This window comes from Mirounga angustirostris, unplaced genomic scaffold (genome assembly GCF_029215605.1).
Source record: "Mirounga angustirostris isolate CCGP_5_RB_7025 unplaced genomic scaffold, mMirAng1.0.hap1 SCAF_1, whole genome shotgun sequence".
NCBI lineage: Eukaryota > Metazoa > Chordata > Mammalia > Carnivora > Phocidae > Mirounga > Mirounga angustirostris.
Genome location: NW_026991709.1, coordinates 203116351 through 203130869, shown reverse-complemented (window position 1 = coordinate 203130869; position 14519 = coordinate 203116351). Strand labels below are relative to the sequence as shown.

General features: G+C 56.5%; 1 protein-coding gene across 2 annotated transcripts; it reads left to right on the top strand.

Annotated features, from left to right (window-relative positions):
* The first annotated feature begins 861 nt into the window (after window positions 1-861).
* On the top strand, window positions 862-9867 carry CCDC124 (coiled-coil domain containing 124). 2 transcript variants are annotated; one of them, XM_045862731.3, is made up of 5 exons: window positions 862-1052; window positions 5082-5251; window positions 8511-8700; window positions 9207-9321; window positions 9417-9867. In XM_045862731.3, the coding sequence occupies exons 2-5, from the start codon at window positions 5093-5095 to the stop codon at window positions 9622-9624; spliced, it is 672 nt and encodes a 223-aa protein (XP_045718687.1). In that variant the 5' UTR covers window positions 862-1052; window positions 5082-5092; the 3' UTR covers window positions 9625-9867. The 2 variants fall into 2 exon arrangements, with proteins under 2 accessions (XP_045718687.1, XP_045718688.1); XM_045862732.3 differs by lacking the exon at window positions 862-1052 and adding an exon at window positions 1235-1363.
* Window positions 9868-14519: the final 4652 nt, after the last annotated feature.

Below are 14519 nucleotides of genomic sequence, written 5' to 3'. Positions count from 1 at the left end.
AGAGGGAACAGCACTGGCAAACCCCCTGAAACAGGATCACGCCTGGCAATTAGGAGAAAGGAGGCTGATGTGGCTAGAGCTGAGGAGAATGGGGAACAGGAGAGGGATGAGATGGGGAGCTATAAGGAGTCTTGCAGGACAGTGGGAACCCACCAGGCTTTAGAGCAGAGAGGTCCCAGCAGTGTCACAGGGGTTGCCTTTCGGAGACTGTGGTCTCCGAAACTCCGAAACCTTCTTCTTTCCCCACAGCCTGGTCCATTGTAACCACCCTCAGACCCCTAGTACTACCATTTTTACAGATGAGGACACTATGCCTCCGTAAATGAAGAAACTCTAAAGTGTAGGTTTGGCCCCCCAAACCTAATTGTTGAATGAAACAAGCAAGGTGTGTTTGGAGGGAGTGGATGAGAGTGGAGCAATTCAGGAGGGACTGGCTAGGAATCTGAGCTGCTTGCGGTTGCATTTTGGCTAAATTCAGTGCCCGGTCTCTCTAAGCCCATTTCCCCACCTGAACGGGGTGGAATGTGTTAATTTCCCTGCCCCTTTCTCCTGCCCCCTCCCTCCCCAGCTTCGCAGGAGGGAAGCAGAGAGTGTGGACAAAGCGCTAAGCCACAGTAGAGGTTTGCGAGGATTCCCCTGGGCTTGGCCGGTCTAGGCACCGCGCGTGGACCGCGGGCTCTGGCGCGCCCTGGTGGCCGGGCAACTCCTGCCCGATGCCGCCAGACCACGTGGGACGTGGAGGCGGCCATATTTCATCCGGGCAATGGCCATCTTGGTAAAGGCAACATTCTAGATTGTAGTTTTTACCCTCCCCTCGTAGTTTGCCAATATCTGGAGTGAGAGAAAGCGGTGGAGCCTTACAAAATATCCTCTTCTCGAAGAGGAAAAGAAACGGCCGGTAACCTGGGCTTGGGCTGGAGGCCAGGGCAGCAGTTCCCTTACCAAGAGGGCGACAGCGCCGGACGTAATCAGCACGCGCCTCCGGGAGCTCCGCGCGCAGGCCCCGCGGTGGCGTCACGGATTCGCGACCGGGCCAGCGCGGGGGGAAGGAGGTAGGAGCGGCCGCGGCGCGGGCGGAGCCGGGGTGCGGGGAGGGGGGGAGGGGCGGGGAGGGGGGGAGGGGCGGGGGGGCGCGGCGGGGCGGCTTGGCCTGAGAGCAGCCCCCGCCGCCCTGCGGAGGGCTGGAGGCGGGGCGCTTAGAGACAGGGGCACTTTCGTCGCCCAGTCCAGAGGGCTCTCGCGGGGGCTGTGCCCATTTCCCAGAGCGGGCGACTGAGTCCCGGAGGAATTGCGTCCTGTTCGAGGCCAGCCAGCTCCGATCCTGCCTCTGAGCACCTTCCGGGCTTGGGGGTAACAGAGCTGGGTACGGACGCCCCCCAGTATCTTGCAGTGGGGTCAGGGCTGGGGAGAGGGACTACGGGCAGGGAGAGCTCAGAAAGGGTAGCGGGAGGGATTCTGGGAAGAGACTGTGTTGAACTTCCATCTTCTATTCTCTCTTGTACTTTTACATCCAGTCAACCACGTGGGTCTTGATTCCCTCCTAAATGCACACCCCTGCCCGTCCAGCGCCACTCCCCGGATCCCTGCCAGAGCTCCCTACTTATCTCACCGCTCCAGTTCACCTCCTCACCAACCCCAGGGCTCTTACCCGCAGATCTGCGCCTCCCGGTTCTAATGCCCTCCGCATCTTCTCATCACCGTGGAATACGGATCCCCGCTTCCCAGCCTGCCTCCCTCACACTCCTGGGGCCTCGGAGCTCCTCACACTTTTAGGCCTTTTCTTAGATATCTCCTTCAGGAAGCCCTTTGACACCCCTTAGCCCCCAGGCTGGGTCAGAAAACCCCTCTAGGCTTCCCCAGCGCCCTGCAAGTCCCCATCATAGTTCTCGTGGCAAATTGTCGCCCTTATTGTCTGTCTCCCAGCCAGCCTGGCAGTCAGATCGGTGCTGCCTCTTTTCCCCAGCGTCCCACACATATTAGGTGCTCAGTGCATGTTTACTGAGTGACAAAAGTGTGTGTGTGAATAAGTATTTACCACGCAGAGAAGAAAAGCTGTCTGTGTTAGTCAGCTCGGGCTGCCATTTAAAAAATACCACAGACTGGGTGGCTTAAACAACAGAAATGTACTTGCTCACGGCTAGGAAGTCTAAGATCAAAGTGCCAGCCAGTTTGGTTCCTGGTGCAGGCACTCTTCCTGACTTGCGGAGAGAGCAAGCTTTGGTGTCTTTTGCTCTTACAGGGACACCAGCCCCATTCCATTAGGGCCCCACCCTTATGACTTCACTTAATCTCTATCACCTCCTCACTGGCCCTGTCTCCAAAGAGCTTTAGGGTTTCAGCATGTTAATATTGAGAGAACATCAACATTCCGTCCCGGCCTGAAGAGAGGATCAAAATTGTCCTGTCCGGTTTTGGGATGGAGTTGGGGGTCTTGAGCAGCGTGACCTGGGAGGAGAGGATGCTGGGGCAGAGTCCCTGTGAGTGGGCAGGATTTTTGCAGGAGGAGGGAGTGGCGGAGGGTGCATCAGGTGAGGGCGCAGCAAGAGCAAAGCCTCAGAGGCTGGAGAGGGAAGTGAGTGGGAAGAACAGTGAGAAGCTGAGCTTGGACACAACCCAGAGTGAAGTAAATATTGAGGGAACTCTGGAAATAGACGCTTGTTCATTCATTTGCTCAGAACATTTATTGAGCCCTTACTGTACGGGGCACTGGGGACACAGCAGTGACCATGGTATTCCTTGCCCTCACAGAGCTCCCAGCCTGCCAAGAAAGACGGACATTTGTCAAATAATCATATAAATGAACATAAAAGAGCAACCCAAACAAAGTGCCTCAGAGAGAATTTTGTGGTCTGAGAGAGGGCGTCTCAGGGGAGGCTTCCTGGAGGCAGAAACTCCTGAGCTAGGCCCTGAAATTTAAATAAGAGTTAACTGGGTAAAAAGAGGAGTGAAGAGCAGCCAGCCAGGTGGAGGGCACAGCAAGTGCAAAGGCCCTGAGGCAAGAACCTGCTTGGGATGTTGAAAAATGGCAGGGAGGCTGGTGTGGCTGCCACCCACAAGGGAGTGGAAGATGGGAGAGTAGGGTGGGGAGTTTCCTAATCTGTAACTTGGACAGTGAGTCCCAGTTCTTGGCACTCCCCTGGGGAATCCAGGGTGGGGGCGTTCTGTTGAGTACATTGTAGACACTCAGTAATGAATGCTTGATTTAGGGGCCAAGGAGCAGCTGGGGGAAGTGCAGGATCAGGCTAGCATACCCCCTGTGGCAGCTCATGCATCCTGTGCGAGGAGGAACTGGAACCAACTCTCTGTCTCAGCTCAGGGGGAGCACTTCGTCTGTGATTGCAGTCAGTATTCAACCCTGAGTCTTCTGGGGCCACTGATCTCCCCAACTTTGCCCTGCTCTGCCCCATGGGGCTCTCTCCTCAGTCTCAGCCTGGGCCAAGGGGCCACCCCTTGATGTTAAGGGGGGGGCCTCAGTGGTCTCAGATTCCTGATCTGCACTGATGTTCCCCCAGGGGCCAGCTGGGACCCTCGGGTGGGGCAGTGGTTAGGAGCACAGAGTTGGGATTGAGGGTCTGCCGCAGGGTCGTTGCATATCCTCTGCCATCTGCCCAGAAGTCCCATCCCTTCATCCTCAGGGCTGCCTCTCACCCATCCTTCAGATCTCAGCTCTGCTGCCACACACCAGCATTGGGAGAATTCACTCAGACGCTGTGTATAAAGCACTGAGCCCAGTGTGCACAACCACTGCAAATGGGAGCTGATATTAGAGTTTCCAGTGGGGCTGTGAGGTGGGAGCCCCTGCCCCACAAGCCACACAGTTAGGAGGCTGGAATGGGGTGGCCTGGTGGTCCTGAGTCAGAGTGACCCCCGTATTCTCTCCCCTTCATTTTTGGATGCTGGGCCTATTTCCCCAAGGGGACTGAGCTGGAGATGTTCAGGTGGGACAAACAACCCAGGAGTGGGGGACATCAGCCCATTTCCCAGATGAGGAAAACTGAGGCCCAGAGAGCTGAAGGCATGTGCCTGGGCTGCACAGCCTTCCCTTCCTCACCTGGAAGGCAGGCTTTGGAGGTGAGACCCTAGGCTTAGCGCTGTGCGGTCTGGCCAGGTACCTTGACTTCCCCACCTCAGAGAGGGAACAAGGGCAGTCCCCACATTTAGAGCTTTGGAGGCATTCTGTGGAGTTGGTCCACATGAAGGTGTTAGTGGAGGGAGGGTGGTGTCTGCCATTTGTGTGCATCGCTTTCCCAGCACCCAACGTGGGACTCGCTCGGACCAGGGGCCTGCTGGACCGCAGCTGTCCAGCTGTGCGAGCCTGGGCTGGGTCATTGGGAGCAGCTCACGGCAGCTGCTTACCCAGGGTGAGGAGGACTTGGCCTCAGGGCTCTGGGCCCTGGGGACTGAGGCCTCATAAGTGGCAGCATTGAAGGGGCCACACACAGACTGGCCCCCAGGGGGCCACAGAGGCATGACTGTAAGAGCCAAAAAGTGGAAACAACCCAGATGTCCTTCAGTGGTGGATAGATAAACAAAATGTGGTCAATTTGTACAGCGGAATATTACTCAGCCATAAAAGGAATGAAGCCCTGCCATGCTAAAAAACACAGATGAACCGCGAAAACATCACACTGAGTGAAAGAAGCCAGACATAAAAGGCCACAGAGTGTATCATATTCCATGTATATGAAACGTCCAGAAGAGGCAAATCCATAGAGACAGAAAGCAGATGAGTGGTTGTCAGGGGCTGCGGGGGGGAGGGTGTGTGACTGCTAGTGGGCGTGGGGTTTCCTTTTGGGGGGATGGGAATGTATTCTGGAACTAGATAGAGGTGACGGTTGCACAACATTGTGAATGTTCTAAATGCCACCAAACTGTGCACTTTAAAAGGGTTCATTTTTTGTTGTGTGCATTTCACGTCAATAAATTTTTTTCAAAAAGGAGATCACAGAGTCTCAAGCCCTCGTTTTACAAACAAGGCCTTTGAGGCTCCAAGGGGATCCTGACTGCAAGTGTGAGTCTGGGGGTACCAAGGGTGGCTGCGCCCCCCCCACCCCCGCTTACTGGTCCCTGCCCTCCCGCAGCCTGCTGAGGGATGCCCAAGAAGTTCCAGGGTGAGAACACCAAGTCGGCAGCGGCCCGGGCACGGAGGGCTGAGGCCAAGGCAGCAGCTGATGCCAGGAAGCAGAAGGAGCTGGAGGATGCCTACTGGAAGGATGAGGACAAACACGTCATGAGGAAGGAACAGCGCAAGGTGGGTGGCTCCCAGGCTCCTGTATCTGTGGCTAAGGTGGGCAGTCAACACGCAAACCCCCTGGGGCTTTGGCTTGAAGGGTGAGGAGGCACGGGACATGGAGCAAGGGCAAGGGGGGAGGTGGAGGCAGAGGCTCGTGCAATGGCCCTGGGGTGGCCAGGACTTGGCATGTTCAGGGAATGGCAAGGCAGCCACTTCCCTGTGTGGGCTTATTTCTCTCCTTCATGTAATGTCAGGGTTGGGCTAGACTGGCACTTCTCACCGTGGGGTGATTCTGCACTCAGCAGGCACTTGGCACATCTGGAGACATTTTGGATTGTCATAACTAGTGGGTGGAAAGTGCTGCTGGCATCGTGGTGGGTGGGGGCCAGGCATGCTGCTCAACACACTTCAGGGCACAGGATGGCCCATAGTAACGAATGAGCCAGCCCCAGACATCAGCAGTGCCAAGGCTGAGGAATGCTGTAATCGGTCCCCCGTATCCACCCTGCTGGCCACAAAGCTCGCCGGCTCTTCCAAGTGTGTATAAAAACACAGAAGAGTGCGTCTGTCCCCTGATAGGCCCCATTGTCACGCACACAGTGGGTACGAATTGGTGTCTGGGGAGTGGGTCAGGGCTGGTACTGACTGGTACTGCTGGGTCCAGTAGGTGGCACCAGAGACCCATTTATAGCTGTCGCTCCTGGTCCCCTGGGCTGGTCAGAGGTTCTTGCCCAGACTAACAGTGGGAGAAAGTAGCAGGGGTGACGTGCCATCCCTGCTTGCCCAATTCCTGGCATGCCTGGGCACTTTTGTGAGTTTTTCCCATCGTCTTCCTGTGCGGGACTGGATCCTACCTTGTTTTTGGTTGGATATTGGTCACCGGTTCCCTCCCCACATCCTGTGCTGCATTGGGTCCACGGAGGTCTTTCAGTTTTCTTTTTGACTATCAGTATTTTGACAATATAGGAAAGTTGAAAACCCAAAAGAAAAAACAATGTCTGCCAAAGAGCCATTATGCAGAGAGAAAAGCCAGAGAGGTCGGACCCTCTGCTCAGCAGGGAGTCTGTTTCTCCCTCTGCCCCTCCCCCTGCTCATGCATGTGTGCCCTCTTTCTCTTTGTTAAATAAATAAATAATACAATTTATATAAAATAAATAAAATTTATTTATTTGACAGAGAGAGAGCACAAGCAGGGGGAGCGGGAGAAGCAGGCTCCCCACTGAGCAGGAGCCTGATGCAGGTCTCAATCCCAGGACCCCAGGATCCTGATCCAAGCCAAAGGCAGACATTTAACCAACTGAGTCACCCAGGCACCCCTAAAATAAAATCTTTAAAGCCTCTAACTCTTGATCTCAGCTCAGGTCTTGATCTCAGGGCTGTGAGTTCAAGCCCCGCGTTGAGCTCCATGCCCAGCATGGAGCCTACTTAAAAAAAAACAAAACAAAACAAAAAAGAGGAAAAAAATCTTAAAGAAAAAAGCAAATCCATGCTCACTCCAAAACGCTAAAAAATAACACACCTCTTCTCCCCACATGACACCAAAGACCTTTCTCACCCAGTGGCCTACCCCAAAGCCCATGTCTTGAGCTAGAGGCTCACAGCCATATTTCTCCTGGTCTCCAGGCATCAGCCACGGATGGGGCTGTACTTCATCTCCCCACCTGGACGTCAGCATTTCATTTCCACTTGTTCCATATTAAGCAACTTGGCGATGAGCACCTGTCTGGGTTCCATGTCAGTTATATATGAGACTCATTTCTTATGGCTCTGGAATATTCTGCAAAGTGGACTTACCGTCTCCCATCGCCAGAAACTGCCAATTGCTAATTGCTCTTTTTTAAAAACTGCAAGTGACTTTTTCAAAAAATTTTGCTGAATGTCAGAGTATAAATGCTCATGTTCCCTCCTCAGTCCCATGTCCCTAGAGACTAATGGCCACAAGCTGCATGTCTTTCCTGAGTTACTGGAACCTTTTGGAATTCATGCATTCATTCAGCATCCTTTTACTAAGCACCTACTGGGCACCGGGCCTGGGGCCAGAAGGCAGCTGTTCAAAACCCAGGCCAGGGACTGCCTCCAGGACAAACCACATAGTCAGAAGAGAGAAACAGGGACTTGTGGAACACAGGAAAAAGCCATGGGGTGGAGGAGCCTGATAGGGAGCCAGGAACTCTGGAGGCGCCAGAGTTAGCCAGGGAAGGAGGCTGCATTGGTATACCAGGAGGACAGAGCAGCCAGTGCCAAGGCCAAGGCAGGGCTGAATGAACATGGGCTGTATGAGAACCATGTGGGGTAAGGGGGCCTTGGGAAGACATTACATCTGATTGATGATTAAACTGAGGATCAAAGCACAATGGCCCTGCCTGAGGTGCCTGAACACAGGTGTGGGAGCCCTTCACCTTTAACCTCTCCCCCGCTTTCCTGCTGGGCAGGCAGGGTAGAGGTCAGAGGCCCAGGGGGTATCCTCAGGCACATGGAGTCGTCTTCTGGAACACTTAGTCCCACTATAGGAGTGTCACAGAGGGCATTGAAGGAGCGGGGACCATCCCCAAGGCATGGGAGTCAGATGGCAGAGTTGCAGGCAGAGGGTAGGCAAGTGGGGGTGCATGGGCTGCAGGGCCCTGTGGGGGTGTGGGTGGGAGATGGCAGAATGTTCCAAGCCTATGGCTGCCCTGCATTATAAATGAACCAGAACATGGCTCTGCCCCTTAGGTACTCTAGGGGGCAGCAACCCAGGGCAAGTCCTGTAGGCCAGATGGCATCAGGGTCTCCTTGGGGAGCAAAGGTGGGACCAGTCCCTTGTGACACTTGGCTGGGGACACTGCCCCTAAGGGCAGAACCCCTGCTCCAGCCAGCAAATGTGTTCAGACCCTCCCTGGCTCCTGTTGACTTTGGAATCCAATACAAACCCCTCCCCACCTCTCCTCCTTCCACATTTTCCCCTCCCTACTCCAGCCACACCAGCCTCTAGGAGGTTCCTACATCATGGCCTTTGCACCTGCATTCCCACCACTAAGGACTTTCCTGTCCTCCAGTTCTCGTCCAGGCTGGCTTCTCCTCCGGCCCAGGTGTCACTTTTCCTTTGAGAACCACCCACCCACCTGCCATGGCCAGGGTTCCCTGTTGTTCCCATAGTCATATAGGCTGGGAACCCTTAGGTAATCCCATGGTGCCCCAGCTGTGTCCCCTGTGCCTAGCACAGGGTCTAGCACGCAGCAGGGCCTTGGTCCACTCGTGCCAGTGGTGGGGTCCACTCCTGATCACCCCCTCCCCCCAGGAGGAGAAGGAGAAGCGGCGCCTGGAGCAGCTGGAGCGCAAGAAGGAGACCCAGCGTCTGCTGGAGGAGGAGGACTCCAAGCTCAAGGGCGGCAAGGCCCCCCGCGTGGCTGTGCCCAACAAGGTCACCCGGGCCCAGATTGAGGAGACGCTCCGCCGAGACCACCAGCACAAAGAAGCCCCGGACACAGGTGGGGCTGCGGCCCACTCTTGAGCTGCCTTTTTACCCAGTAAAGGACAGGCTGACCCTGGCTGAGTCTAGAGCCCCTTCTTCAGCCCCAGAGAAGCTGCCTGGGCTGTGTGGTGAAGCATGGGTGGTGAAGAAGTGGCCTGGCAGACCTGGCTTTGAGCACGGAGAGCATGGGCACACACACACGTGTATTTACTTGCTCTGCACCTGACCTGGGCCTGTGCCCCATGGGGTCCTCAGGGCATTAATGAGGCGCCTTGAGGCTGAGACAGTAGCCATGAGTGGGGCACCTCCTGTGTGCCCGGTTGCAGGAAAGTCAGGAGGGCAGCGTGGCCTGGGCAGGGGGCTGGGAGGGCAAGAGGGCTCCCCCATCCTTCTTTGCCTGCCTGCCTCCTCTCTCTCTCTTCCCCCATTGGGTCTCTGTCATCTCTCTGGAACTCTGCATCCCTGCTTATCTCTCTCTGTCTCTGTGTATGTCTCTGTCACCTGGCTGCCTCCCACCCCCAGCCGAGAAAGCCAAGAGCCACTTGGAGGTGCCGCTGGAGGAGAATGTGAACCGCCGCGTGCTGGAGGAGGGCAGCGTGGAAGCGCGCACCATTGAGGATGCCATCGCGGTGCTCAGGTGACGGGCGGGGCTCGAGCACGGGGGCGGGGCTATGCGTCTGGGGGCGGGGTCGCCCCATAGACCCGCCCCCTAACGCCACCGTCCTCCCGTAGCGTGGCAGACGAGGCTGCGGACCGGCACCCAGAGCGCCGCATGCGGGCGGCCTTCACTGCCTTTGAGGAGGCGCAGCTGCCGCGGCTCAAGCAAGAAAACCCCAATATGCGGCTGTCGCAGCTGAAGCAGCTGCTCAAGAAGGAGTGGCTGCGGTCGCCAGACAACCCCATGAACCAGCGGGCCGTGCCCTTCAATGCCCCCAAGTGAGCCCAGAACTGGGGGAGCCGCCCCACAGGCGGTCAGGGTTGTGACGTCACACGCCCTCCTGCTGGGTCAGCTACGTGGGTTACAGAGAGGTCCGGGGCTGAGGCAAGTGTCCTGGGGGCTACGTGGCATCGTAGGCCATGCCTCCCGCTGTAGAGTCCCTGCTTCGAGTGACGCCCACCACCCCCTTCGTGCGCCCGTGGAGCCCTGGGGCTGATGCCCAATAAAGGCAGTCGGTGAAGCAGAGTTTGCACTTGAAGTCTCTGTGGGTGGTGGGGAGAGGAAGGCTGGAATGCCGGGGAATGCAGGGGGTCACATTCAGAGAAGATCAGGGCCCCCCAACTGCCCTCGTGTCGCAGCAAGCCAACTGAGACGTGTGCCTGGCTCTTATGGCATCCCCACCTGGCTGGGCCACTTGTCCGTGAAGGGACCTGTACCACCACTTCCACTTGCTGGCCTGCTGCAAGAGGACTGCTCAGAGAGGTTGAGGCACTGGCTCCGGGTCACAGAGCACTTCAGGGCAGAACCAGAGGCAAGCTAGAGGTGATGTAGTTAGCATCCTGAGATTCTGGTTCAGAGTCAGCAGCCAGGTCACATACTGTGCTTGGGGGTCAGGAAATGCTGGCTGCTCTGGTGTTATTCCAACATGGGAAGCATCCTGGGCAGGCTTCCCGGTGGAGGATTTTTCAGAGCGGGCCTGAGTGGGAGATGAGTCAGATTCCATCGCATAGGCAGGCAAGGGCTTGGAGGCTGGAGCACGAAGGTGGATCTGGGTAGGAGTAAGTGTCCCATCAGAGGCCGCATGTTTGGGAGGGCTGGGTAAGATCTGCACCTGGTTCTGGCTTCCTAGAGCTTAGTTGGCCTTGGAGAGTTGGCAGAAAGGGGGGGCAGCAGCCAGATGGGCCCACATGTGTTAGGCAGGGTCTAAGTGTTTACCAGGTCACTGCTATGGCTCCCACCCAAGCAATACCCTCCCTGCACCCACAACGCTGCCCTTGTGGTCTCTGGTCCCCATTCCCAACTGTGTGGTGTCAGAGCTGGGCCAGAGGGGGCCGTGACAGTTTCATGGAGGGAGGGCCTTGAAGAATGCATAGGAATTCGCTACACAGACAGGGACAGAAAAGGCTGAAGGAATCACCTATGCAAAGGCCTGGAGGTTATATCTCTCCTGTTCAAGGGAGGGGTGCCATTAATAATTGGGTTCAGCTAAAATGCAGAATGGAAGGTGCCTGAAACGACAGTAGCTGGCATAAAACTAACCAACATATACAGAGCACTGGTTTAGTTTGGAGATCCTAGAGCCAACTCTAAGACATCAGCCAGAAGGCATGCGAAGAATCTAGGAAATACCCCAGAAAACCCTGTGGGGGTTAGGGAAGTGAGGCAGAAGGCCACCAAGAAACATGGGGGGAGGGGGGAGTTGAGGGGGAAGATGACCACTGAACGGGGACTAGACCAGCTGTGAGAACCATCCTCTGGATGCTGGGCCCTGGCCTAGCCCATGGTAATGTTTCACTGAACCCTTGGGACAGTCCCATGAGATATTTATCCCCTTTACAGACGGTAAAACTAAGTCACCTGCCTGTGTCACATACCCAAGAAAGCTGCCAGGGTTGCGGGGGAGCAAGCAGGGGCAGCAGTGGGATCTGGAATGGGGGTTGAAGGTGTCAGCTAAATAAGGGGTGGAAGAGCCCAGATGTCTCCCCACAAATAGAGGCTTCTGCCTTCTACCTCTGGGGTCTTAGGCCAGGGCCTTAATGGGTCTAAGCCTCAGTTTCCTCCTATTTTTAATGGGATAAAACAGTATCTAACCTCAGGCTATCTGGGGAATCAACGAGACGGTGCCTGGAAAAGGCATATCCTGAAGAAAGGCTTGGCAAAGGAGCCTCCTGCATGGCCACGTTGAGGTCTTTGTGGTTAGGAATTAGGGAGCGCTGGCGACTAACGGTGATTAACCAGAAGGAAAATGTCAGCTGGGCGTGCAGGGCCTCCGTGCAGGCGAGGCTGAGGAACGGGAATTCACCCCAGAGCGATGGGGAGCAATATAAGAAGGGTATCGGAGCTGCATGTGGCAAGCTCTCCTGGGGACCTGCAGAGGGACGGCCAGGGGACCAGAGAGGAGGTAAAACTCAGGACAGGAGCTGAGAGGACCGCCTTCTGACTGAACGATGGTAATAACCTTTGTTCCCTTTCCACGGAAAAGCCCCTTCTTTCTCCGGCCCCGCCCCCGCGGAATCCCAGGCCCGCGCTTGCGCGCGGGCAGCAGGGAATCCCCGGCTCCGCTGCAGTGCGCGGGAGGGGGCGTGAGACGGGAGTTCCGTGTTCTCCCAGTCCTCCCCGCGCGCGTTGCCGGGACGACCGAGCGGGGCCGTGGGGACGCCGGGCGCACACTGCGCCTGCGCGGGGGTGCTCGCTTCACGCGCTAGGGCTTTCCCGTCGAGCGCTAGGCGGGGAGGGAAAGCCTCGCCCGGTGCGCATGCGTCGATCCCTGCCCGACCCCCGCCCTGTGGGCAAGGGAATCCTCACGCGCCGCAGTGCGCACTGGGGGCGGGGTGGGGAAACCGGCTCAAACCAGAGTGGGGTTTGCTGAGGAGGTGGCGGAGGAGGGAGAGAGAGCGGGGTCTTCCGGAGGTTCCCGCTCCGGCCTTCGCCGTCGCCTTGGCAACGGGGTGCGCGGGCCGCAGCGAGGGGGACGGCAGCCTCAGGGAAGCCGGGCGGTTCTGCGCCTGCGTGGAGCTCGGCGCCGGTGGCCGGGGTTCCCCCTCGTGCGCCCCCAGGACCGGCGGTGGGGAGGAGGGCGGTTCTCAGAGGAGAGGAGAGGGTGGGTGTCCCGGGAGGAGGTTATCGCGGAGAGAGGGGCTTTGGAGGAGGGGAGGATGGTGAAGGGACGTGGAGGAGGGGTGGGTACCAGAGAAGGTGGGGGAAAGGCGAAGGGCTGGGGAAGATGGGGAAAGGGGTGCATGAGGAGGAGGAGTCGGGGGATGGGATAATGAGGGAGTGTGTGGAAGGAGGGGGACAACAAAGGAAGGGGGGGGAAACTTGAACAGTTAAGGGACGTGGACAACGTGTGGGGGACAAAGAAAAGCTTAGGAAGAGAACACGTGGGACGGGAGGGGGGATGGGAGGGGAGAGGACGGACACCCATAGGGCCCCTCCTCCTCTTCCCCCCAGCAAACCCCAGTTTTGCTTGGCCAGAAGATCTGGGCCTAGGGTTTCCAGATTTAGAAAAGAAAACTACAGGTTGCCCAGCTAAACCTGACTTCAGATAAACAACGAGTAATTTTTATTTTTATAAGTATGTCCCATTCCGTGCCCTGTATTTTATTTGGCAGATCTAATCTTGATTTGGCACCCCCTTACTACCCCACCCCCCGCCTGTGCTCTGAGGCTTTCTGAAACCTCTCCGATGATGCCTTTGTCTCTTCCGTCCCTGGTTCCCCATATCCCTGCATGCTGGGTCCCCCCCCACTTCCCATGCTATCTCCCACCTTTCTGGTCTTGAACACCAGCCTGAGGTCAAGTCCTGGCCTGGCAGTGAAATGTGCAAAGAAAAGGCACTCAACCCATCTTCAAGGGCTTTCTCTCTCCCTCAACCCCCACAAGCCCTCCAAACCCTTGGCTCTGGGCCTGGCCCTGCTGAGGCCACATGTTCTTGCTCATCCAGCCATCACCTTTTCCCAGAACCCCCAGGTCTTTGTACTCTCAGGACCCCAGGAATCCCCACCCCCTCTGAACTCACCCTCAATCTCTGGGCATATAAATTTATAGTAGGTGCTCAAACATTTCAGGGTAAATTTATGGAGGCAAGTATTTGGGGGCCAGTGTTTGATTTCTCAACACAGCTGCGTTTTCTGTCCCATGGGGGCACATACCCTCTCTGAGCTTTTGTACCCTCCAACAAAGCGATTTTCCTTTCATCCTCCCCTTTGGTTTCAAAAAAAAAAAGTATAAGAAAACATGATGGAAAAGCTAATAACAAAGGAAAGGTCACTCCCCTCCCCATGCCCAGGGCTGCCCCCAGTGCCTCCCCCTCCCTGCAGTTCTCGTCTTTGTTCTTCATACCTATTTGCCCTCTGAACAGACATACCTCCGTACTGGCTTCTGCTCAACAGGCCTGGAACTCGGTCCCTGTGGGCCCTTTTTCTCTCGGTATGTTATTCTGGAAACGGGCTACGCCATCCCTGGGGGTCGGGGGAGGCAACATTTAGATGCCTGTGTTTTTAGTTTCACTGTGGAAGGTGACACCCCTGCAGAAGCAGGTGCTGGATCTTTTGTGCCATGTCCTAGGGGTGCTTTCCAGGGTGGTTGGGGGCAGTGGTGCCATCTGTTTGGAGCTGGGTAGCTCCTGGGGTGGTGCTGGGTCAGAGTTGGCCCCTCCTCTCATCAGCCAGGCCTAAGTTGCTGGGGGTGGGGGGCATATTCAGGCAGAAGGTGAATAAATAACAGAACACACCAGGAATTGAAAATCGTAAACTAGAGGGATATGCCCAGAGCAGGAGGTGACCTCAGACCAGGCTCTGAAAGACAATAGGGGGTGAGGGAAGGGGATCCTGGCAGAAGGAAAAGCGGATGTAAAGGCCCTGAGGCTGGACAGAATAAGACAGAGGCTGAGTGTGGCCCAGTGTGGGGGGTGGTCTAGGGAAACAGCCCTGGTGCTGGGACAAAAGGGAATGGGAGCCAGACCACTCAGGACTTGGAGGGGGAGAATCAGGTCCTTCTCTAGGTTCAAGGAGGAGGGTGCTGGTTATGTGGACAGGGACATGATCAGTCACATAGCTGAGGACGGAATTCTGTAGCTGCATCATGGAGAAGGGACTGGGGAGACAGTGGACAAGAGCAGCAGCAGGGCTGGCTGGGGCGTTCTGGGGGCGCTGCAGGGCAGTTGTCAGGGTTCAAGG

Coding starts and splice junctions, on each gene's coding strand:
- CCDC124 (XM_045862731.3), top strand. CDS start 5,093: ATGCCCAAGAAGTTCCAGGGTGAGAACACCAAGTCGGCAGCGGCCCGG. Junction 8,701..9,206: donor CAAAGAAGCCCCGGACACAG/GTGGGGCTGCGG, acceptor TCCCACCCCCAG/CCGAGAAAGCCAAGAGCCAC. Junction 9,322..9,416: donor GATGCCATCGCGGTGCTCAG/GTGACGGGCGGG, acceptor GTCCTCCCGTAG/CGTGGCAGACGAGGCTGCGG.